This window comes from Bombus affinis, chromosome 17 (assembly GCF_024516045.1).
Source record: "Bombus affinis isolate iyBomAffi1 chromosome 17, iyBomAffi1.2, whole genome shotgun sequence".
In the NCBI taxonomy this organism is placed as follows: Eukaryota; Metazoa; Arthropoda; class Insecta; order Hymenoptera; family Apidae; genus Bombus; species Bombus affinis.
The window spans coordinates 1855105-1879620 of record NC_066360.1 but is presented as its reverse complement, the minus strand read 5'-3'; the positions used below and the strand labels follow the sequence as shown (position 1 = coordinate 1879620).

The 24516-nt window shown below is 36.8% G+C and overlaps 2 protein-coding genes across 9 annotated transcripts; one reads left to right on the top strand and one right to left on the bottom strand.

Annotated features, from left to right (window-relative positions):
• Positions 1–104: 104 nt before the first annotated feature.
• LOC126926006 (NADH dehydrogenase [ubiquinone] iron-sulfur protein 4, mitochondrial) lies at positions 105–1405 on the top strand. Of its 3 annotated transcripts, none has more exons than XM_050742062.1 (3): positions 105–612; positions 716–1045; positions 1115–1405. In XM_050742062.1, exons 1-3 carry the CDS (start codon positions 482–484, stop codon positions 1290–1292), a joined length of 639 nt encoding a protein of 212 aa, XP_050598019.1. In that variant the 5' UTR covers positions 105–481; the 3' UTR covers positions 1293–1405. The 3 variants fall into 3 exon arrangements, with proteins under 3 accessions (XP_050598019.1, XP_050598021.1, XP_050598020.1); XM_050742064.1 differs by having other exon boundaries at positions 123–537; positions 745–1045; XM_050742063.1 differs by having other exon boundaries at positions 134–537.
• Positions 1406–1433: 28 nt separating this feature from the next.
• LOC126925978 (sodium channel protein 60E-like) lies at positions 1434–24403 on the bottom strand. Of its 6 annotated transcripts, XM_050741985.1 has the most exons (22): positions 19907–24403; positions 18819–19027; positions 18509–18729; positions 17757–17937; positions 17533–17610; positions 17308–17449; positions 17063–17197; positions 16763–16992; positions 16117–16673; positions 15571–15659; positions 13914–15337; positions 13522–13837; positions 11240–11356; positions 10982–11140; positions 9798–10094; positions 9526–9680; positions 8893–9379; positions 8416–8735; positions 7952–8311; positions 6954–7334; positions 6557–6788; positions 1434–5718 (listed from the first exon to the last, which is right to left on the bottom strand). In XM_050741985.1, the coding sequence occupies exons 1-22, from the start codon at positions 21329–21331 to the stop codon at positions 5647–5649; spliced, it is 7587 nt and encodes a 2528-aa protein (XP_050597942.1). In that variant the 5' UTR covers positions 21332–24403; the 3' UTR covers positions 1434–5646. The 6 variants fall into 6 exon arrangements, with proteins under 6 accessions (XP_050597942.1, XP_050597941.1, XP_050597944.1 ...); XM_050741984.1 differs by having other exon boundaries at positions 1434–6788; XM_050741987.1 differs by having other exon boundaries at positions 1434–6788; positions 8416–8483.
• Between the last annotated feature and the right edge of the window lie 113 nt (positions 24404–24516).

The following is a 24516-nucleotide window of genomic DNA, read 5'->3' as shown; positions in this document are numbered from 1 at the left end:
CGGAAGGAACAGCGACATAGAGAATGTGAATTTCATAAATTCAATCAATAAATAAGTTTTCTTAAAAAGCGAATTTGAAAACGTGGGACGTAGGACACAAAAAAGCGTCGAATATCACGTCTATTCTGTACCTCTAGTCGTCGGTGCTTCTACTTGTAATTTCAATTCGTCATTCGTAACTATATGTACATTTCTATTGCGCATCTCCTGAAATGGGGTCAATAGAGTCAAGTGAAATTGATATCAGAAATGATCTATCAATGCACAAAAGTACTATTGTCTTTTAATGTTAAATGATATTGAAGTACAGTATTTTTATAATATCGTAGTGCGAAGTATTTTTGTAAAATTAGAAATATTTATTGCATACTACTATTTTTTGCATATGTTAATGCATGCGTAAAAACTCAATACTCAACAAGAAGTTAGCCGAACTACTATAGTAATATTGAGTGTATCACCTTAACCTGTATTATTCAAAATGGCACTTCGTATATTATCGTTATTATCTCCAGGCAGTAATTCTACAAGATATGGGTTGGTTGTGTTCCATGATGTTCCCTCTTTTGTTTCCTTTTTTGTTGAAAATAAGAAAATTAAAAAGAATTATATGTAATAACATTTTATAATTACATCTACACCTAAATATAATCTTACAATTACTTGGGAAAACTTGGAAAAAAACAAAATCAATCTTTTTTAATTTGGTTTACAGATTAACAAGAAGATTTTTCGCAAATACAGGTACAGATACTAAACCAAAAAGTGAAATAACAGTATCAAAAAGACTCAGAACTGATTTGATACCTGAAGAAGAACTGTTGGCTCGAAAAGCTAGGGAAGAAGCATTAATTGTTGTATCAGAGTGTGAAGATGTTGGTAGTTGTTCAGGAGTTGCAGAAACTCATATAAAGACTCGTAGAGTACGTATTTATTGTCCTGCAAAAAATGCTATGCAATCTGGAACAAATAACATAAATTACTGGCAATTGGACTTTGATACACGTGAACGTTGGGAGAATCCTCTCATGGGATGGACTTCCACGTAAGTATAATATAATATATTAAACTTTACTTATAGAAACTTTAATTAATGATACATTTTGTTTCATAGTGGAGACCCTTTGTCTAATGTTCAGGTAGCATTTACTACAAAGGAAGAAGCTATTGCACACTGTAATAAAATGGGATGGAAATATTATATTCAGAAACCAAATGTTAATAGCCCCAAGCCTCGTAGTTATGGTACCAACTTTTCATGGAACAAGCGTACTAGAGTTTCGACCAAATAAAAATTTACTAGAGAATAATGATTATAGTTCAATGAATAGTTCCAAATTATTATATATTTAATTCTTGTATGTAAAGTTTTAGACCACAAATAAATTTGTTTAGATTAACATAACAGTAACATTACAATATTTAAACAAATGTCAATGATAAACTCCATAATTTATTTTTTAGCAATAGTTATATAATATCATTCATACATGGTTAACATTCTTATTATTCACCTGTTTTTTATTAGTATCGTTAGCATTTGTGTTATAATGTCAGATTTGATTAGACTGTATTTCAAAATTCAGTATTTGCTCGTATTAGCTTATAAACTATATCGAGCATTGTTAATATAATAAAGAGGAAGTACATTTGTACAAGTATATTATATATGTTAGAAGTTTAGAGAAGAAATTTGATTTAAATACAAAAGTATGACTTAAATATATGCCAAATATGATTTAAAAGCATACTAAATTGAAATGCATAGTGTAATATTACTAATGAGTTTATGAAACAAATAAGAAAATAGAAATTTACATAAAATTTAACTGGAACTAATATATATATAGATATATATATGGAAGAACAATGCTCGAGTCTTTGTTTATAAATTTAAATGACAAAACAGTCATTTTTGCAAACTAAAGGATCATTATACTATTTACAAGTTTGATGTAAAGGAACGTTTTACTGCTCTGTTTTTAATTTTTTTCTGATGAATCATTACAACACTAGTACAGAATTTTCTGCTCTGTCTGTTTGCTTGCTTCTTCGCCCCTCCCTTCGTCTAATCTTTATCTTTATATTTTGTCATATTTCCATCATTGTTGAATGTTAGAACATGATCTATACTCTTTCATCTATAGTGAATTCCTAACAGTGTTATAATTTTAATTTTGTAATAAATTGAAATTATTATTTATTAATAATAGAGTATTGACTGTTAAGAGTAAACGATATTGATTATTTTGAAATAGTTATACTAAGTTTTTTCAAAGTAAATTGCGTAAAATAGTGGAAGAATAGAAAAAAGCAATTTTCCTTCAAGACCTCGATTGTCATTAACCCTGTATTAATGGGTATCTCTTGTTTTAACATTATTACTTAAAAGATTTCTCATAACTATACGTTTTTTTCTTTTCGCCCGAATGAAAGAACATTCGATTTTTGTTGTTGTTTCATTGTATTGTGTGAACGATATTGTCACCTTGATGTATTTTCCTGTCTTTTTTATATAAAAAAACGTGAGGAACGTTAAACTAATTGGAACTAACAATGAATTGCACGATCGATCGCACGTTCCAGCGTCGAAAGAAAAAGCTGATAGTTGCAGTAATAATTTATAGTTAGGTTAGTGCATCCTGACGGTGTATTTAAATATGTATAGGTTTGAGCAGGTGTTGTTTTATCGAATTTTGTTCACACACACGCACGCAGCACGCAGACACGCAGAAAGGTTTATAATCTAAATAATTTCGGATCCCTGGTGGATATCCGAGCGTGATTGTACAATTTTTTGGAATTTAACTATCCGTTAGTTTTAAGATAGTCGCGTGTTATGTCCAGTCTCTTATTTTTTTGATATATTTATAATATTGTATGTAGTATCTAGACGTATCGCGCGTATAGGCGCCAATTATGAATAACATACAGTATAATTTATGCCTTTAATTGACATGATACATAGCTTTACAATGCGTGTCTTGGAAAGATCACATTTTCGAATTAAATTATATTTTCGAAATATTAAATTTTTATCTTTAATCATATCTTTCTGTCTGGTTTACTTATCGACCTTTTTCTCAGTGATCCTTTATACTTAATAACTATGTCTTATAGTCAACGCGCGAAGAAACAGATTTATCAAGCATTAAGCATCAAATGCTAAACTCTAAAAGTAACGTACGTTGTACGTTCTAACGAGAGATTTTTACGTAAATTTAGCTCGTACTGTTTTCATGTACGAACGCTTTGTAATATGAAAATCTAATATACATGTTTATATTTTTGTATACATATTATATTAACTCGCAATCGTTTTCTAACAATAGGCACTATAGGTCCACGAGAGGTCGTGACGTGTTAATGGCAACGTTTAATTTGTGAAAGGAAAATATGAAAATGTTAACGTGAACATCTATTGTTATAAGAATCAATAAATTGTGTGACTTTTTAAATTTTAGGGATTTGAATATTAAATAAACAAATAAATAAATGAAGATGATCCAATAAGGTTACGCTAAAAATGTAACTAATTACTACAAAATTCGTTGTTCCTTTCTCTATGTGAATCTATTTAAAAAATTTTTTTCCCCACTTCTTCCTTCTGCTCTTTCCTACCTCTCTCCTTTTCTGTCATTAAATATTTCTTAATTTTTAGTTCCATGTTGTACGAATGTTAGATGACATAGTTTTCTATGATTTTGTCACACAAATTTAGCATAACAAAGAAAAAATAAAATAAAAAATTATTTTTTACACATATTAATTTTATATTTATACGTGTACATATATATACATACAACATTATATGATACACGTATATATACGTATGTATACATTACATATCGCTCATTTGCTGCAACAATGACAAAACAGAAAAAAGAAGAGTTTGAATGTTTTAAATTGTTATAGTTTCATGATGATGCAACAGCGATAGCTATTAGTATAAATAACAGCGGATAACTGTTGCCCTGATGTGGTGAATTTTTGAAGTTAATTTATAAAACTCCAAAAGAGGTACATACAAGGAACAATTGCTTTTTCTGTATCAATAATTCAAGTTATTCAAGTGATGTCCTTGTGTAGTAAATGAGCGATATCTATAATACTCATCGTCGAAGATTTAAAAATTTCTTTCATACAAAGTACAGTTCTGAATATAATAGTCTTTAATAGTTAAACAGTAAAAACTGTTTATACTGTTTATTGTTTATACAATTTTATCCGGAAAAGAAAATAATTCTTTCTAGATTGGTATAAATTCATTGATAAATTCAGTTTCACGAATTTCAATAAAATTATAAAAACAAATTGTATCATTGTTCTAAATATGTAGAAATTTTACCTTATTCGTTTATATTCATATCATATCCATATTCATATTTATATCAATTTGTTAATTACTAAACTTATAAGATTTCTCTTCGAAGACAAGTATACATCGTTAGGTTTACATAAACCTTTTTCATGTTATAATTAGTTGAATGAAATGAACCAAAAAACAAAGATATCTATAATACTGTCGTTTCTTGTACTTGACATACTGTATGTAGCTATATTTACTGGCTTGCTCTTGATTTGTTGTTTTTTAATTATATAGAAAATGGAAAGAAAAGCAATACATACAGTATGTCCTGTTTAACTAGAAAAGTTCAAATATCTGGAATTTACAAAGGAATAAAACATTTTTTCGTATCATTTGTATTTTTCCACATATTCGAGTGTTCTCAGCTAAACAGAACATACTGTATATTATGCCAATGTAGAAATCAATATGAATTTGAAAGTGAGATTTAAATTCATTATGATTTCTCCGTTTTTCCCTTTTTTCTTTCTTTTTTGAGCAATAGATACCGTGCGATATGTAAGTATAATTATATGTATAATGTAACATATTAATGCATTTTATTTCAAAATAATGCTATGAAGAACGTTAGAGGAGAGAGAGCCATCCTTTCTGGGCATTGTTCGATTTCCATACATGTTAACAGATTCTCTCTCGATAAATTTACTATTCTGCTGATTATCGATGATCGATATCAAGTTTTTCGCGTGTATATATATATATATATATATATATATATATATATATATATATATTATATACATATTATTATATATATATTATATATATTATATATATAATGTACCAAATTTTAATTTCGCTTAATTAGAACATTATTGTTTCTCTTTGTTAGTTATTTGATTCCAACATAAAAGAAAATTATATCGTTACATTTTCTCCAATATTCTTGAACAGATAACATTGATTATAAAGTTAGCACATATATACATATACGGAAAGCTAAATATCGATCATTAGCGTAGTGAATATACGATTCATTACTTGAATGCTATAACGTGTCCAGAAGAGAAAGTCTTTCTTTCTAACAAATATGGAACGAAAAAAAAGAAATATTATTAATTCTAAATTAGCGATAAGCATGTAATCTTATTACTTATTAGGAATATCGCAATTTCCTTGATAATTCTGAATAAGACAAACATCACATACGTTTACGTTCTATAAATGCTATTGTTTATGATATCTGATATTATACAAAATTAGTAGCGGTACTAGTATTCTACGTTTCCTTAAATGTGTAAAGAAAAACAACTACTTGGCTAAGTGTACAATCTTCTTTAAAAATTCCCGTTTGGTTTTCCTTCTTCCATCTTCTCTTTCCCTCTCTTTTTTGTCCTTTTTGTTTCTTTCTTCAAAATAATTATACAAATGAAAAATCTATGCTATTTAAGGCAGTATTATTTTTTTTGTCCACGTAATTATTATTCATTCCTCTTTATAACAAGTAGACCGTATCAATGATTTAACTTGAAGAAGGGATCGGAATTTAAATATATTTCACTAAATTGGTCCAATCACCCTTAATTATGGTAGAAGAAATGCGAGTTTCATGTAATATCGAGTCAATTAAACTACCTCAACTATATATATTCCAGCTATCACTGTTTCTATTGCATAAGAAAAAGATTTAAGCTCGTCGAGATAAATTGATTACTAAAAATAGGCTACTATTATTCATTAGGATCAAAAGTTTCGTTAGAATAGCTTTTGTAAAAGAAAAATCGTACTGTGTTTACAAGAAGATCTAATTATCGGAATAAATATTTTTATAAAGTTATTACTATTGTAATTGTTAGGAAATAATTTCATTGAGACTTCTCAAATGTACATATTATAATGAAATAGTAAGAACATTTGATGGTAATGATGTTAAGGCAACAGCGTCAAAGAAAGGGGGAGAGGAGAGGGAATCGGATGAGATTCGAATCTCGAGGTCACTGTAACGCGATAAGAAGCAAAATTTCGGTGGCTTTCAGCCTAGCCTCTCGTTTAAATTGATTTCGGAAGGATGTCAAGCATAACGATCTAAGATCAACTGGCATTGTCGGGTTGTGTATCTCGATATTCTTCACTCTCTCTATGAACGAGGACGTGAACGACCGTGGCGGCGGATTGTCGTCTAAGTAGTGCCGGTCTTGTAGGCGGTGCTGAATTCTCTGGACTGGGTTCTGTAACAAGTATGCTTACATCGGTAGATTCGATTGGCAGCGGAGCTGGTTCTGGTGCTGGTTGATGTTTCTTCCGGAGGCTACCGCAACGTCTGCTAAACGCTTCTTTGATGTCACGATGTAAGGTATTTAGAGAGAGTGTTGTAGCGCTTGGCGGAAGTGATCTGCGCTTCGTAGGAAGACTGGGGACTTCCTCATCGGGATAACTTTCAACGGCATTCTGCCGGCCGAGAGTCGGACCCCCGATTGATCTGTTGTAAGCAACGGCCATAACAGTTATAATAAAAATGAAAATAGATGCGGTATAACAATCAATAAATTAGTTCAATTGATTTTAATTACGAATAACCGTTATAAATTATCGAAATGTTTTTGGTTACCCTAAGTTAATTGCGAGTAAAAGGAGAAACGCAAACCTAATGTGTAGATCAGAGGAAGTAGCAGAAGTAGCAGAGGAGCCGGTAAACGATTGTTGTTCTGTAGTCGGCGAGGGACGGGATACGGTCAGAGCGGGAGGAGGCAGGTCCTCGTGAGTACCGGTGGCGCCGGAGAGCAACAGCAGAGGTAAGTTTGGAAAAAGCCATGCCGAAGCTGTACCGAGCTCGCTGAAATCGCTGGCGTCGCTGGCCCTCGAGGACTTGCGACTACTGGCTCGGCTACCTCTATGCACATGTAGAAATGCCGATACTTTGCCACTCCATCCACCCCCGCCCCTACCCTCATTCCCACCACCAGGACTCGACGTTTGAGTCTGCGAGTCTACTTCTTGAGCCATCCTTTCACGTTCCTTTTTTGCCCTGAACACAATGGAATTTCTATTGCGATCCGCATTACAAGATACCATTAACACGTTCACTGTATTGATAATTCTAATATTATTAAGTTTCCTCTCTATATATAATACAAGTAGTTTTTCTTATCAACCAAAATATCAATTTGTTGATACGTCATCGTAAAAAGCTCAAACTCTGTTGTATTTTAAAGAACAATCTATACATGTCTGCATTTCGAATGGGTCATACACAATGAATACATAATTGCCGTGCAACAATTACAAGGCAACGAATTAACTGTCAAAGGACTTGATAAAACGTAAGAATTATGCATGTCAGATTTGACGCACACGGTCCTTTGTAACAACCGTCATACATTTTTGTCGCATGTTTTGTCACTAATAATATTAAATATTTACATTTCGTATAAAAAAAAAAATAAAGGTCAGAAAAGCTCGGATCAATTTTTGTACAAATGACAGAATAACATCATTATTAACGTGAAAAATGTGTTAAATTGACACGAGGTATAGGACTGGGTTAAATCTCAAACCTTAAATTTTAAATCTAAGAAGACACCCTATGTATGCCCCGGAGCACAGTGAACGTGTTAAAGAAGAAATAGAAGATTAGTTACTCACGTTATAAATTCCCTGATAGTACGTTGAATCAGCCTAGCTGCTTTATCTTGACGTTTCCACATTCTCGTCGATGAAACAATCTCAAGTTCTTTGCGCGTAGGAAATTGTTTCTTAAACTTGATATCCATCTGTTCCTGTAGCTTTCGGAAATCTTCAGACTCCTCTACATGTCCAAGGACGTGCTTGACAAGTGCGTGCAGAATGTCCAGACAATGAATCTTATTACCCTTTGCGATAGGAAGATTAAAGCTAACCAACGCGACCATATTTGGTTTCGAAATTCCTAACGGTGGATCCAGGCTTGCTATGAAATCGCTTAATTGCGAGAAATTTATGAACTGTGTCGCGTGCGGATCATACCTACGAATCACAGTTACATACGTTAATGCCAAATCCTGATTGAGAGCATAACCAAAGATAGTATTGTTATACGCATAAAAGGGCAGTTCAAAAGCAATTCTTACTTGGACCATCGTATGTAGAACATTTCTAAATCATCTTCGACGATACCAATCTCTTCTTCTTGATGGGCCTGATTAAAATTCTCGAGGATAATAGCAATGTACATATTGATAACTATCATATAGCTGATTATGATGAAAGAAGTAAAATATGTTATTGCCAAGAGAGGATATCCGCAATTTCCATTCATCTGTCGACTAGTCGGAGTCGGATCGCAATCCGGTGGTTGTACCATCAAAGACTCTAACACATCGTTCCAACCGGCCGATGTCATTAATCGAAACAGTAATTGCATGCTTCTACCAAAAGTTTCGAAATTTACCTACAGAAAATGAGAAAAAAAGAAACGAAAAAAAAAAAAAAAACACAAAGAGAAAAACAAAGAAATATCAATTAGCATGTCGTGTTCAGATAATATATGATCGAAGGAATAAAGATTCAAAGAAATAGACGATAAGGTTTTAATAACGTTTACTCACCATATCATCGAGCGCGCCTTGCTTTTTAACATGACCAAAGATTGACATGCCGATAATGGCATAAATAAAAGTAATTAGAGCTAACAGGGCACCGATGTTGAACAGCGCCGGAAGACTAACCACCAGAGCGAAGAGCAGTTTACGAATACCTTTGGCTGCCTTTATGAGCCTTAAGATTCGACCGATTCTGAACACTCTCACGACTCGCAGGAGCGTCGGAGACACCGGAAAGTCTACCATAATATCCTCCATTAATATTCCTAATATGGATGCCAGTACAAGGAGGAAATCGAACAAGTTCCATGGCACCGTGAAATAGTGATATCGAAGCCCAATTATTTTCACGATTGCCTCTAAACCGAAAACGGTCGTGAAAAATGCGTTGGACACTTCGAGAACGAAGAAGATTGGATGAGGCTGATCGTAATGCTCGATTCCCATTGTCAGCATGTTGAGGAATATCAAAATGAAAATTGCTATTTCAAATCTGGAAACATCGTAGTTGTTTATAAAACGAAATTGACAAAACGTAGTCGTGGTTCTTGAAAAAAAAAAAAAAAAAAAAAAAAAAAGGAGACGAGTAGTTAAGAAAAAAGGGAATGTAAATGAACAAGTAAAACTGAAATTCGTTACCTGCGTGAATTCGATAGGTCGTAAAACATTGCGAGGATTTGATTCATCGGACGCTTTATTACTTTTTGTGGCTTTTTACGGCCGAGCTTTTTCATGGCAGTGTAGTAGTGCTTTTGACTCTCGGTCAAAAACATTTCTAGCACCCCACCTTCGTACTGAAAATAGGGATAAAAAGGATAAGAAGGGAAATGGAAAAAATGTTTCAGCGTTCGATGAAATACGTAATAGAGTTATTCTTCGATAACGTCTTTTTGATCGGTTGTGTTTCTTACCTTTTTCTTCAACATATTAAAGTTGTCTATAATTACTCCGATAAAGAGGTTTAGTGTAAAAAAGGAGCCACAAACGATAAATATCACAAAGTAGAAATATGCGTAGATGTTTGCTTCTCTTTGAGGCTGAAGATCTACACCTCTTGCGTCTACTGCATCCTGCATCACCTCCATCCACCCTTCGAATGTGGCTACTTGGAACAGAGCTAGATAAGCTATTCCGACGTGATCAAACGTAATTTTACTATTTTCCCAAGAGTAATTTTTCCTCAGACAGTCGTCTTTCGTGTTTACAATCTAAGAAGTAACGTTCGTCGATTCGAATATTCCTTTCTTGCTTTTCGCAACCTGATATAGCAAAACTCCGTTTATATGAACCTGTCGGGGCACAAGTTGGTTCATATAACCAACTCGTTCATATATTTTTGTGAAATTTTAGAAATAGCAGTCCTAAACCACCTATCTCTTCCCACCTACCAATATCGTTGTTAATATCATTGTCGGTATTTAAGGTTCTGAACATTTTTGTATGTAAGTGACGATTCGCACCAGCGATCACGGTCAAATCACGTTAAATTAGGTCAAATTAGCTCAAAATCGTTTACATATAATCCAATAAGAGCATTCGCGGTAAGTGGTTCAAACCAAATGAAAATCTCTTGACTTGACCCGATCTCACCGTAGTGAGTGATCGTTAGTCTGAATCAAGTTTAACAGATCCTCTAGAGTCAATATATAGCTGATCAATATATAGGGTGTCATGTTACAGGTCAGCCACGTCTGGTTCACCTGCTGGAAAACGTTGTGTTTAAATATTATCTTACAGACTTGAAGTAAGAAAACGTCTTGTAAAACCGGGACTGTTTATTTGATGAGTGCTGCATGCTTCTAAAGTATGTTTTTTTGCTAAAGTCTAGCCCCATCATTTTAGTGCACCCGATATATCGTCGATACAATGTTGAGAACCTTAAATATTGACAATAATATTGATCGAATGAACGCTTCTTTAGACATTCATATAAGCGGATTAATGCTCGACGGTAGTCCAGACATAATAGGAGCTCACCTAGAGTTCAGTTAATCAGGCATTACTAAAATTTCGTTCATATAAACAGAGTTCCACTGTACTCTGCTTTTGCGATCGTCAAAGCAGAGAAAGACGATAGAGAAGAGATTTTACTTACTGATATATCTAATAATTCGCCGTACTCGTCAACGCATTTGAAAAACTTGCCGCCGAAAAATTGTACACCCATAATAGAAAATATCAGCCAGAACACGAGACAGACGAGGAGCACGTTGAATATACTAGGTATCGCATACATCAACGCGTTCACTACGATCTAGCCAGGACAAAAAAGAAACAGCCGATACTCCTAAATTTCAAGCTCCCAGGAGATCTACCAGCAATCTACCAGCATAGTCTACAGCAAATTCCTTACCCTCATGCCTTGCCATCTCGATATCGCCCTTAATGGTCTCAGTGCTCTCAAGGTTCTTAGAGATCTTAGCACTTTTAAATTTTCGTTTTCTTCTATCAACAGACTAAACGTTGATACCTGTTCAAGAAAAGTTACATTACAATTGTTGAGAAGACACGTTCGTTTCTTCGAATCTCCAAAAAATAACATGCTGCTTGTACATATAGCTTGGCAGTATATTATCGTAAAGATAATGTAGTAATTAGTGTTTGTTTAACTCAAAAGAAAACGGTTACAAATTCTCATATTTACAAATTTCGTATACAAAATTCATATTGCAAGGAATTGAATAAACAAAAATTGTACAGCTACTTTGTATAAACAGCCAACGAAGCGTCGATAATAACGGTGTTTAGAATGTCATGCAAAGCAGTATTGGTGAGTTTCTTTTCAAGCATTTTACAAGTGGTTAAGGACTGCACTATTTCTGTCAAATCCTGTATTCTCTTCGATTCATGGTACACATATCTATAAATGTACAAAAAGATAGAATACATTCTTTTGTTGTATTAAGTATGTAGACTTGTATAAAAGCTACATGAAATTATCTTTAATTAATTTCTATTGAGCCTTGCATATTTGTAGACTTAGGGTATGTCGTGTTTCACTAGAAACGTTCAAACATTTGAAAAGATACGAATGATATGGAAAAATGTTTCAAATAAAATCGCGATGACTTGAAAACGTTTTGTAAAGATGACATTAAAATTGTTTAATACCTCCGGTTTTTATTACATATTCTTGTAATTGATATTCAGATGTTCCCAAAATACTATAAACTTACGTTTTTTTTGTATCACCCGCCATCGAGATATAAACTTTCAAATTCGACAGATCGATAAAAGGAATTACCTGAAATCTGAAAGTGACGGCTCAGAACTGACTGTTTGGGAAACGTTTGGGAAAACTGCGGACTTGTGTTTCAGCAGTGTCATACTAGTGGTGGCATTATGAGAAACATCTTTATATGATATACATCCCTGTGGTGTATAGCGGGTAATTCTAATGTAGGGGCACATTGAATTTTGAAGTTCATATTTTGATGGAAAATGGTACCAAAGACACGAGTTTGTAATCTTTTGAATACGTTCAGAATGTCAGCTACAAGAATATTTAATAAAAAATAAAAATAGCCGTTTAAAAATGTTAATATCATCTTTACAGAACGTTTCAAGATCGTCCTAAAATCAAACAGATAAAAGCACAAATAGATAATGTCTGCTCGATACTATACAACTTTTGTCCGGAACATCTTTTCGTGTCATTCGTATTTTTACAGATATTTCATGGGAACTATGATATATTTATTTTCAATAAATGTATTTAAATAGAAAGTGCAGATTGTAGTTATTTTTTGATAAATACGCGTATTTAAATATTTAGCATACATTTCTTGAAATTCAAAGATAGAATCTAGAAAGATACAATTGATAAAGTAGCTGAATGATATCTTATTCTAACCGGGATACCCTCACCTGAACTTTAACTCTTCTACATCAAGTGCAGTAGAAACAATAATAGCACGAAGTAATGATACGTATGGATATGGGCCAATGAATAAGCAAAGCCAAGCAGAAATCAGAATTATGTGTAGTTTCTAAAATTTTCCTTTATCTTATACTATACGGATAAAAATAGTGGAATTCGTCATTTATTCTTATAAGGTTAAGGAAATATCCGGTGGAAAGAATATAACGGGCAACTGGAGGAAATAGTGTAATCAGTCTATCAATATGACAAAATTAGGTGGACAAATTTTTATAACTAATTGTAAAATATAAACTTACAATTGCTATGTTAAAACTAACGTTATGACCGCCACAAATATCGAAAGTGGCAGATAATATAGTAAGAAGAGGCAAATAAATTAGGCAACATTAGCGAAATTATGATTAACCAAAATAAGACATAAAGCGTCAGAAATATACCATAAATTCAACCATAACCGGATGCAATAGGAGCAAGATATTAATTTTGCACGTACCTGAATCCGCAAGGCGACATATATAAAAGATTGAGAAAGAAATGCATAAAAATGAAGGAAACAGTGAGAAAAAGTGGCGAAATCGCAACAGGATAGTTACGACCAGCGGGAACGAAAAATCCATGCAGCAACGATGGACATTTGAAATTTGCACAGCATGCGCTCGCGCGCACGTATGTGCTGCCGCTTACACATACACGTAAACACATATATACGATACGAAATCGATGCTGCTGTTGAATGTATAGGCTTTACTTACAAAGACAATTATAAAATCCAAGATTGTCCAAAAACTGGTGAAATATTTGCAGAAACCCAGAGCTAACCACTTGAGTAACATCTCAATGCTGAAAAGCGCGCAGAAGCCAAGATTGGTCCAATAGAGGATTTTCTTCAAGAAAGGATTATCATCTAGATAAATATCTTCGAAACAAAGAGTTATGGAGGATGCAAAAATGAAAACCAGGATCATCCATTCGAAGGCAGGCGTGTCAACGACTGAAAGAATCACTGTTCGCATTCTGATCCATTTTTTGCCGATAGCTGTTGCAATACACCGGTCGATGCAGGTACACCTGCACACACAACGTATTGCTATCATATTGATTGGCTGGCAGGAGAGAAATTCCAAGTGCAGTAGTGGATTCTTACTTCTGATAACACTGTCGTGGAAAGCAATCTTGCGGTTCTTTGCGTCGGTTGCTTCTTCCAAATCCAGGAAAAGAACCCATGCCATCGATGTATTTTCCTTTACTATCTCTCCTACCGCCAACCGTCAGTTCATCGACGTAGCTGACGAGCGCGTGCCAAGGTCGTTTTGGTACCCGATCCTCGGGTCTAGGAAACGGATCTATCTGAGGTAGCATCGCGACTCTTTCTTCAACTGGTGCTTTGTTCGAAGACGAAGAGTCTCTCACGACATCGACTTCTTCACATTCCTCCTCTTTGCCTTCGTTTGCCTCAATCTCTTTTTCCTTACTCGAATAATTGTTTTCGTCGTCTGGCGAGCCGTCCTTCTCTTCTTCCTTCTCTCTTTGTCTTCCGTTTGTCCTTTGTTCTTCCGTTTGAGACTGAGAGTACATTGGGTCGTAAGAAAAAACGGGCTGATTTAAACTTTCTTGATAAGATCTATTGTAAACGTTATCTTTTGGAAGGCTGAGTACAGTCTCTTGAATAGCGTATTTAGTCTCGTTGTCAGACCGATCTATTACGCGTCGCACGATCTTTTCGAAACGAGCATCCTTCCCTTTCCCTTTAGCGACAACTTGAGACAAGCGCGAACATTTATTCTTCCGTATAATCGAACGGATACGATCGAACGATCTTGCGAGTTTCGAGTCATCGCCGACTTCCTCCTTCTTCTGTTTCAATTCCTCCGAATTAAAGCTGTTGAGCAGCAAAGCAAGAAAAAGATTCAACACCATGAAATTACCCATTACGAGAGCTGGCAAAAATATGGCGAAGCAAGCCTCGGGCCCGTCTTCCTCTTCTGCCCGCATACAATCCCACAGGGGCTCGATCCATTCTCCGCATAATATACGAAATATCATCATGAACGAGTGAAAGAAATCGTTAAAGTTCCACCGTGGTACCGGATCTGGGTAAAATTTGTCTAAAGTGTAGTCTTTACTGAATAATTGCATGCCGATCACGGCAAATATATAAATCACGATCACCAAAACTAAGGTGAGATTTCCAAGGGCGCCGATCGTTGAAATAATAATACTGAGAAGAACCTTCATCGTCGTCCAGGATTGTGCCAGTTTTAACACACGCAGAAGTCTCAGTCCGCGTATCACGGACAGGCCGTCTACCAGCTCGAAAGTAAGATCTATCAGAGACGCTGACACTATTATCAAATCGAAATTGTTCCATCCGTTGGCGAAGAAATCTTTACTCAGCGCCAACAGTTTCAGCAAACATTCGAAGGTGAAGATACTGGTAAACACTTTATTACCGATGTTGAGCGCCTGTCGGATCGACTCGCTCATTCCGTGGTGTTCCATTGCCAGAAAACCAGTGTTCAGGACGATGCACAATGTGATCGTCAACTCGAATAGTGGATCTCTCACTACCTAGATACGAGCCACTGGTCAATCGAGAGTCAAGCGTTTTCATTTTTCTCGTTTGCTATCCTTAGCCTTATTTATCGTATTTTACTAATAATTGGTTCGTTATTCGTTATCATTCACCTTGACCAACATATCCGCAACGAATATCGAACTCGTTATATTAGATAGAAATACTTGCTTTCATATCCGAAGACGCTCCTCTCTCGACTCTACTTTTACCTCTTTGGCATACCTACCTTGTACAAGCAATTCTGAAATCGTAGCCAACCCTCGTAATCTATACAGCATTGGATGCACTTTTCGCAATTTCTATCGGGAAGATCATCTGAAACCCACGATAAACGAATCGTTGTAACTGTTGTATGGAATCTTGGGTAATTGTAAGTAATCAACTGCAATTCTTTTAAATTACGGGGATATACTCCGGGCAGAATTATGAGTAACGTGCATTTTATCCGAGTTGCGAGACGATCGTAGTTCGAATGTTATGACAAAAGAAAAACGATATTTGTTGCGTTACATCTATTACGGTATAAGTGATTAATAAATAGTAATAAATTACGGGTAGACTTCATAGGATTTCCCCCCAAAAATTTAACCTAACGTAATTTTTTAATCACGGCCGTCCGATGCCTCGGACAAAGTACATGTTACTAAGGATCTTCCCCTCTGCAACATATCTCAAGGTTAAAGTCATTGGACTCGAGGCCACCTTTTCTGCATCATTACCGAATCTTGTCTTTGAATATGTACAAACGATGAAGAAAATTCGTTGCCCCTACCTAAAATAACAATGTGCGATAGATACTCTGGCGGCAAGGTGTACATCTGTTTCTTTGTTTTCACGCCGTTGCATTTAAACACTCGAATTTCTCTAGTAGTTCCGCTGGCAAGAGAAACTGGAACGTTCGTAGGCGCACGAAGATAGCCGCCGGAATGAGTTGCCTGTGACTTTTCTCTTTCATTGTCCACTTCTGTCTCGTTATTCGTTTCATTCTTCGTTTCGACCGCGTTAGTTTCGGCATTGCCATCGGCGTTATTATTCGTTGGTATCCTCTCTTGCCAATGGGCCCTGGATTCTTTGTTGTCGCGCCTGTCGTGTTCTTCTACGGATGTGACATCGTCGCCATCGTGGTCGTCGACAACGCCTGAGTCGTCTAACGACGAGTGTTGATTACTGTTGTTACTTGCTTGTCGAGAATGAAGCATTCCACGATTTGGCGCCAATCTATGAACCCCGTTATTCTCTACAGTTCGTGGGCTAATATTTTGTAGAAGTAAGTGAGACGGTCGAACGTTCGAATGTCTTGGACTTGGGCTCGGGCTTGGTGTCACCGACCTAATCGGACAGAAAGTTACAATAAAAATCGTTGAAACGATTTTCCCTATTTGTCGAGCAATTCGACTTTATTATGACAAATGGTATACCTGCTTGGCACAGAGCCACCTTTATCTTGACCAGATGAACCAGAACCGGCAGTGCTTCTCCCACGTCTTCTTCTTCGTGTTTTTTTGCGCGTGTAACTACTTAGGAGAACTCCTTTCCTCGCGTCTAATTTCTTTTGCTTTTCTTTGGCAAGCGTCTTCACATTGATTTTTGTCGGGTCGAAACTAAACGTCGAGTCCTCGCGATGGTCGGTTAAGTCCTTTCTTCGTTCCTGTCGTACCAGTTGCAAGATAAGATCAAAGGCAAACAACTCAAGGTAAATAATTACAACGATTATATACCTCGTTCGTAATTTCGGCTTCCTCCTCATAGCTCAGCGCAACGACAGCGAGCATCAAATTGATCAAATAAAACGAGCCGAAAAACACGACCACCGTGAAGAACGAGACGCTGATAGGTCCGCACGCCGACAATACCTAAAAACCAATGTAGCAATTCTTTTTATACCTCGCAAACTAACTTGTCATGTAAATAGCGATTGCTTGGCGAAACAATTATCCGCGCGGAAAAGAAGCTGACCAACTACCTTATTATAGACGTCTTCCCAATAATCCAGAGTAATCAGTTGAAACGTGGTGAGCATCGACCACAGAAAATTGTCGAAATTTGTATATCCATGGTTTGGATTTGGGCCAACACAAAGACAGATGTAACTTTCGTTGCAGTGCCTAAAATGTAGGGTTCCTCGAGTTAAAATTGGCATATATCATTTAAAGCAGTCGCGCGTAATAAAGAACCAAGTTTGGCTAACCTGGCCCCGGTTGCGTTACCGCAAATTATTGGTTCTTCGTCTTCATCGAATGCCCAGTTGGACGAGTTCCAAGTCCACCTGCGGACGATATAAGGTATCGGTTAATGCCTCTTGAGAGTCAACGAGCCATTGTCTCTCAAGTTAATACATATGTATCCGTATAAATACTTTGCAAGCAACATGTAAGAATCTAAGTAGAACATATTACGGCGAACAATACGTACTCTCTCCAATCGACTTGAGTATTATTGAATTCCACAATTTTTACACATTTATTCCGAAGTTCACCCATGTAAACTTGTAGAGCAAAAAGTGCAAAAACCATCAGGCAGAAGATCGTGAGTGTCATTACTTCGGCAAGTTGCTTAAAACTATGTAACAATGCATTGATGATGGTTTTTAAGCCTGCAAAAATATTCGATAAACGATTATCCTTATTTTCGTCCCGTTATTTACTTACGAAAGCAATTTTTTTTTAAAGTAACTTTTTCCGATAGACAATTCTAACAAATTCATTGATTTACGAATTGTGTCAATTCTATCTGTTTCATGTCAATCAAAACGATAATGATATCGTTTATATTTTACTGTAACGCCAATGTTTCTCAATCTTTTTCCAGTCATGAATTCACTTTTTAATAGCCAAATAACCCTGCCCTATCGCATTTATATCACGTTACTATCACTTCCTTTCATTTACTGTACTATCTATATGTACCATGTATATCATAGTAGACGATATAGCTAAATTGGAACGAACGAATATCGGAAATTTGTCTACAAAATTTGTGATTTTGCGTTGACAAGGTAAAGTAATTTCAACTAAAGAAACACGGCAATCGCCAGAAACCAATTTGCAATTCCGTCGCGTCCACGGTCTAGGAAGCCGGGTTTTACACGATATTTTCTTCTAATCTTGAAGAGAGAAAAGAAAGGGAGATGTTTGTAGAAAGTCGGCTTTCTTAAAGATTTTTACCAGGCATAATGGAAACGGTTTTGAGGGCTCTCAATACTCGGAATGTTCTCAACCCAGCCAAATTTCCTACTTCCATTCCAATAGTCGCATAACCACTGGTGATCACCACGAAATCCAACCAGTTCCACGGATTTCGCAGGTAAGTGTATTTATTGAGCGCAAATCCCTTGGCTATCGATTTGATCACCATTTCGGCCGTGTATATAGCTAAGAATATATATCTGGAAAACAAAAGGGAAGAAATGACGTATTATGTTCCTAGAGGTTTGATTAATCCGAGAAGTTGCGCGCGGCCCGTGAAAATGCTTACTCGGCTTCCTCGATAGTTTCCGTCATGGCGAGGAAGGCACAATTTAATATTATCGTAGCCATGACTATATAATCGAAGTACTGATTCGTGCTTAGGTAAATACAATACCGCCTTATAGGATTCCACGGGGAAAATATGAACCAGCTGTTTGTCGCCGTGAATCGGTGAATGTAATTTTTACGAAATCTCTTCGATACCACGCAGAATGTCTGAAACACACGGTACGAGTGATACATGAATCAAATGTTCCGCCATGAATATGCCAGAAGAAGTATTCTTTTTAAGGATTAAAAGGAAATAGCGATATCCTTGCTATTTTCGATAAATGAACGCATATGACGTACTCCGAGGCTGGCATTAGTAAAATCGAGCGAAACTCTTATAGACTAAAAATCAAACGACTAGTTTCCACGCGATTAGTTTTACTTTTTACAATTATTTTTACAATTACAATTATTTTTTACAACCATACAATTATATCATAAATTTAAATCATATTAATCTTATAATTATTCCTTCTCCACCCTAAAATACAGGGGTGTCCGGTAGCATCGGGGAATCACTTTGGCAGTGGATCCTGCGCATGAAAGATGAAAAGGGTTTGTCTAAACATATGCTCTTGTCATACGACCTTGTCTCCGAGTTATAGCGAGGTTTTTCTTTGACAAACTGTATCTGCATACCTTCGCGAGACGCAATCAAAATGACCTGCTTAGATGCGAAGATTGGAGACGTTTTATCATCGAATGGAAATTTTCACAGGCGTAGAATACAATGTATCCATCTTCTGATAGAATTAATCCAGTTGTAAAAAAAAAAAAAAAAAAAAAAAAAAAAAAAGAAAAAAAAAGTCCAAAGTTATAACTCAACTCGCTGTAACTACTTATAGAATGGTGCGCATGTTCGCATGAACTTTTTCTATTACTTTCATGTGCAGAGTTGATGGTGGTGAGAAGCGGTTCCCCGATGTTGCGGCACAGCCTGCATATTAATCGAATCGAATGTATGACGTTTAATTAATTATATCACGAGTTAACTAACGGTTAACCGATAAAATAATTTAAAAAAGCAGAAGTCTAAAGACGTACCTCGTCGTAGATAAAGTTGTCAATCTCCTCGAGAGGCCTACCGTAAAGCTCAGTTGGGAAAGGTTCGAATTTGTTTGGAAGCACCGCACCATCTTCGACCGACATTCGTCGTTTCGGCTGAAAGCCATAATCTCTGACGAGCTGTACGGTCTTGTTTTCCAACCTGTCGAGACTTTCCTTCGTGAAGAGTTTCACCGTTTGCTTATTGTTCCCGGTGGGAGTTTTAATGGACGACTTACTAGCGGCTTGGCCATTCTCAACTCCGTTCCTTCCATCTAGAATTTCACCGGCTGTCGTTGTTCTGGGAATGCCGAGGGGATCCACTTGGATCTCCGCACTTCCGGAATCACCGGTCCCAGAATCGGCCGAAACACCCGTTGCTGCGGCCAAGGGAGGTCGCAGCCTCGCGACATCTCTACATCTCGAGACATCGTCGTCCGTAGACCTTTCTAAATTCGATCTGGTTCGCCTCGATCTGCCGATCTCTTCCGCCAAAGCTTCATCCGGCTCCGACTCGAATCGGCTATCACGCTTTAAACGTTCGTCGCGTGCAGCAGTGAATTCAAGCCCGGCGTCCGAAATGGACGACCTCGAGCGTCTGTGATGTGTTTCTTCCGCGTACGATGTCAGTGGATAATTTGGAAAAATCGGCGAAGGCGTTTCACTGGTCTCGTACTCTTGGCCGGTATACTCCGGCGGACTGAGGCCCGTATACGGTGGCGGTGATGATTTCTCCACTTCCGGAGGCGAGATTGCATCGCATTCGCTGGTCTCACTCGCGGGAGAAATAAGTATCGAGGCAGATGTTGTAACGAACGTCGAACTGTCAACCGGCCCTCTTCTCCCAGCGAGATCATCGGTCGAAACAGGTATCTTGGAATCACCAACGTCCGACTCCATCCACGTCGTCTGTTCGGAGAGCGGAAACTCGAGGAGAGACACACGAAGGGTACTGCACGCGGATCGAGCAATACATTCTTCCTGTTGCTCGTCCTCCCTCTCGCGAATCCTTTCGACAGGTGGCGATCCATAATGATCCCTTCGTCTGGTGGCGGATTCATCGAATCTGGATCTAGGTTCGTGACCAGCAGCGTCCGTCTCTCCTCTCCTTAATGGCTGGGGTGTTCTCGAAATCCCGACTCTCGACCGATCCAAAAGCTCGAATTCCTCGGCTATGCCCGTAGGGAGATTTAAACTTCTCTGGCTTCCAATCTCTCGTGGCGATCTTTCGAGAGTATCTCGCGCGAGACCATGAGATCGAGCAGTCTCTCCTGACGAGAATCGAACGAGCTCTTCTCTGAAGAGATTCGTCGCGTAAAGGCCTGCCACTCGGGGTCGATTAGCGAAGCCATTGTCCTCAGAGCCGTTGCTCGGAGGGTTGGCAGAACCTTTGTATCCCTCACGGCCACCTTGCGAAGGTATCATTGGAATCTTTGGTTCCTCGGCTCACCGTAATGTGTACCTTTCATCGTTGCGGTTCCTACGTACAGCTTATCGCGTTTCCGTTCTATTCTTTTTCACCGACTTCGCGACTCGACAGCTCGTGCACGTTCATCCATAAGAATCTCTTCCCTCGATAATAAACAAAAGCGTAGAAAACGCATAATATTGTTTGACCGCCGACTGGGCCTGCTTCTCGATATCGTCGTAGCACCACCGTATTACGACAGGCTGGAAGGCAGCAGTTTCTTCTCCGCTAGTTTGATCGTCGGTCGTCTCTGGTATTCGATCACGATGCGTTCGTTTCGCACTCGTGGATATGCTCTTGTGTTTGCGCCTCTTTTGAAATTTCAAAGGATGCAGCTGCTATTGACTGAGCGCGAACTCGTATGTGTGTCGCGGTACAGTATATAGATTCTTCTTTTTTCGTCGATGACGATCGTGCCACTGCGGCGCGTTTCACCACCAAGCGGTAAAAAAAGTCAAGAAGGAGAACGAAAGCAAGAAACACAGAAATAATGAAAAGAAAGACAGGAAGGACGAAGAGTCGGTCAGATGGTTGGAAACCGGGTGACGAGGGACAGCAAAGAAAAACAAGGAAGGATGAGGGAAGTATTAGAGTATACTCGAAAGAGACGTTGCGTGATTTTTCCTTGATATCTTGATGATCGATGTACCCCTAATCCGGCCTGGCCTGCGACGTCGTATCCTGGATATCGTTCACACACGATCCCGTGGTTGATCGCATCGCGAATAGAAAACAATGCCGAATAACAAGATAGGACAACAACAAGGAATGACGTAAAACCCAGTCTGTTGATTACTGGTCACTCCAGTAACGTATGACACTCGCGAATCATATTTACCATTTGCTTTATCCAAGGAGATTCAAAGCTTGAGCTCTGAATAGCGTTCCAAATTGGATTTAAATGAGATGATAACGACGTGTCGGCCAATGGGATAAGGAGGAAGAAAGAATCAGGCACATAAATTTGCGAGTAACGAGCCGAGGGGAACGCGATATTATGTGTTAAAATCGAAACGATGGGATGGGATGGGATTAGGATAGATATTAACACGTATTTGAATATAACGAGAGAAACGAACGTAAAGAGAAAGCAGGCAGCAAAGAAAACGAAGGATTTAATAAGAGAAAGAGAACTGGAGGGAAAGAAAGGCGAAGATAGAAATAGAGATGAAGGAAAATAAGAAAGGAAACCGTGGTGTACCCTCGTCATATAGTTCGGTAAATTGTGACTTGAACAAGGGTGCAAAATCACGAACGTCTCCGACGAGAACTGTGACGATACTATGGGACGAAGTCGATTCGTTTCGCGCGCGCGCGTATTGAACGACCGAGGAAAACGGCTTTGAGGTCTCTCTTTCCCTGTATAAGCGAATCTATCTAAACCTAACACATCGAAATACATGCATGCACACGCGCATCGGGGGTTATCGCTACCGCGAAACTAGCGAACCACCAGCCTGCACGAATGCTCTTCGCTATCCCCCACTCTAGCTACAATTGACCCCTGCAGGTGATACTGTGGTCAACAAACATTATGACTCCTTTTTCTCTCAACCAATATTATCTTCTACTTCTTCTTCCTTTTCTTCTCCCGAAAATCAAACACAAACGACTTTAACGATAAAACATGGCGATGATTGTTTAATGTTTCGCAGAAAAAGCCTCGTTCTTTTGTGCATATGTACCGTGCTGTATATAAAATCCTGAAATTCGCTTTGGGGAGAGAGTTAAGAACATCATTACCTACTTTATTTCCTACTTTATTTCTTTGTCTTCAATCCTTTAAAATACCATATCGTACTTTCCCATTCCAACGTTTCCTTGCTATTCCGAAAATTGTTCTCACGAATCTTCCATTCCTCTCTGACATATGCGGTATTCATCTACGATTTTCTCTTTGATCGACTTTAAATTTCGAATAAAACGTCCTAGTTCCTCAGGCTATATAGCTATAACTGCAAACTATCTTTCAAATACTTATTGATTTGTCCTCTAGCGTTGCTTTTGCTAGATGAAGTATTTGATTGGTATCAATTTTCATTAAGTACAACACAATACTTGATTCTTAAAGGTATATGTTTGTCAAGAAATGTCTAAAAATCGTTAATTGATACTTCGTATTCGTGAATGAATAATTTTGTCTTTGGTATTTCGTTTATTGATAATTATATTCTTTCTCGTCCTTTGGACATCTATTTATATCTCCCCTATAAAGATCAACTATTGAGAGAAGAACAGGAAATTAACTGAAATGAAAATAACGATTTATTATTAATAATTTGTTTATGAGATTTTGCTGTAAATAATATTTAAATAATACTTATTTTTACATTTATATTTTAACATTCATATATATTAAGACTCATATATATTACGTTTATGTAACCTCAATATTCATAAAGTTCATTCGTCTATATATATTGCGTACATGTCGTACCATATTTGCATATATACATATGTATATTGAAAACCGACATGATTATAAATTTTCATTTTTCATATGCAAGAAAAGATTTCGTATTCCTTAAACTTTCATAATTTATCCTTTAAATCAGCAAGAATATGTTGGCTTGTACACGGACTAAAATTACTCTAGATGGAATAATCTATTTTCTTTCGATCATCGTTTATAGAAATTCTATTAGTTCTTTGAATATTTTAATCTAAAATGTACCAAGCAAAACCAAGAAAAATTACATTAATCGCAATCATATATGTATATACGTATGCATAATGGATATTCAAAAAATAAAATTCATATTATTCTTAATATTTAAATCCAATTAGTTTTGTAAATTGCAAGCAATAAAATTTGTTGCATTACGTGCCACTCTACCTAGGCATGTAACACGGTTAAACGTAATTATTATTTCGCTATAAACGTTCGCTGTTTCGACTATAAAGATTCAAAGTTATAGATTCAAGAAATATAACGTTTTTAAATGTGATGTATATAACGTATTTCATGCCACATTATAAAATTTTATGGTCAAATACAATATAACACTTTTACACATTCGATCGACATGAAAACTGAAAATATAAAGAATTGTAAAACATATTAAGCACTGTTAATATTACTCTCCTTCTCCTAGTTTCTCAAACTTTGATTTTTTAAACATATAGTAAATAAATTGAGATT

Excerpts from the sequence above, each read along its gene's own strand:
- LOC126926006 (XM_050742062.1), top strand. The coding sequence starts at position 482 with ATGGCACTTCGTATATTATCGTTATTATCTCCAGGCAGTAATTCTACA. Across the intron at positions 613-715 it reads AAAATTAAAAAGAATTATAT|ATTAACAAGAAGATTTTTCG; the intron begins GTAATAACATTT and ends TTTGGTTTACAG. Across the intron at positions 1,046-1,114 it reads CTCATGGGATGGACTTCCAC|TGGAGACCCTTTGTCTAATG; the intron begins GTAAGTATAATA and ends TTTGTTTCATAG.
- LOC126925978 (XM_050741984.1), bottom strand. The coding sequence starts at position 21,331 with ATGATACCTTCGCAAGGTGGCCGTGAGGGATACAAAGGTTCTGCCAAC. Across the intron at positions 19,028-19,906 it reads ACAACTTTATCTACGACGAG|ACATTCTGCGTGGTATCGAA; the intron begins GTACGTCTTTAG and ends CGTGTGTTTCAG. Across the intron at positions 15,338-15,570 it reads TTCAGAATTGCTTGTACAAG|GTAGTGAGAGATCCACTATT; the intron begins GTAGGTATGCCA and ends GCTCGTATCTAG.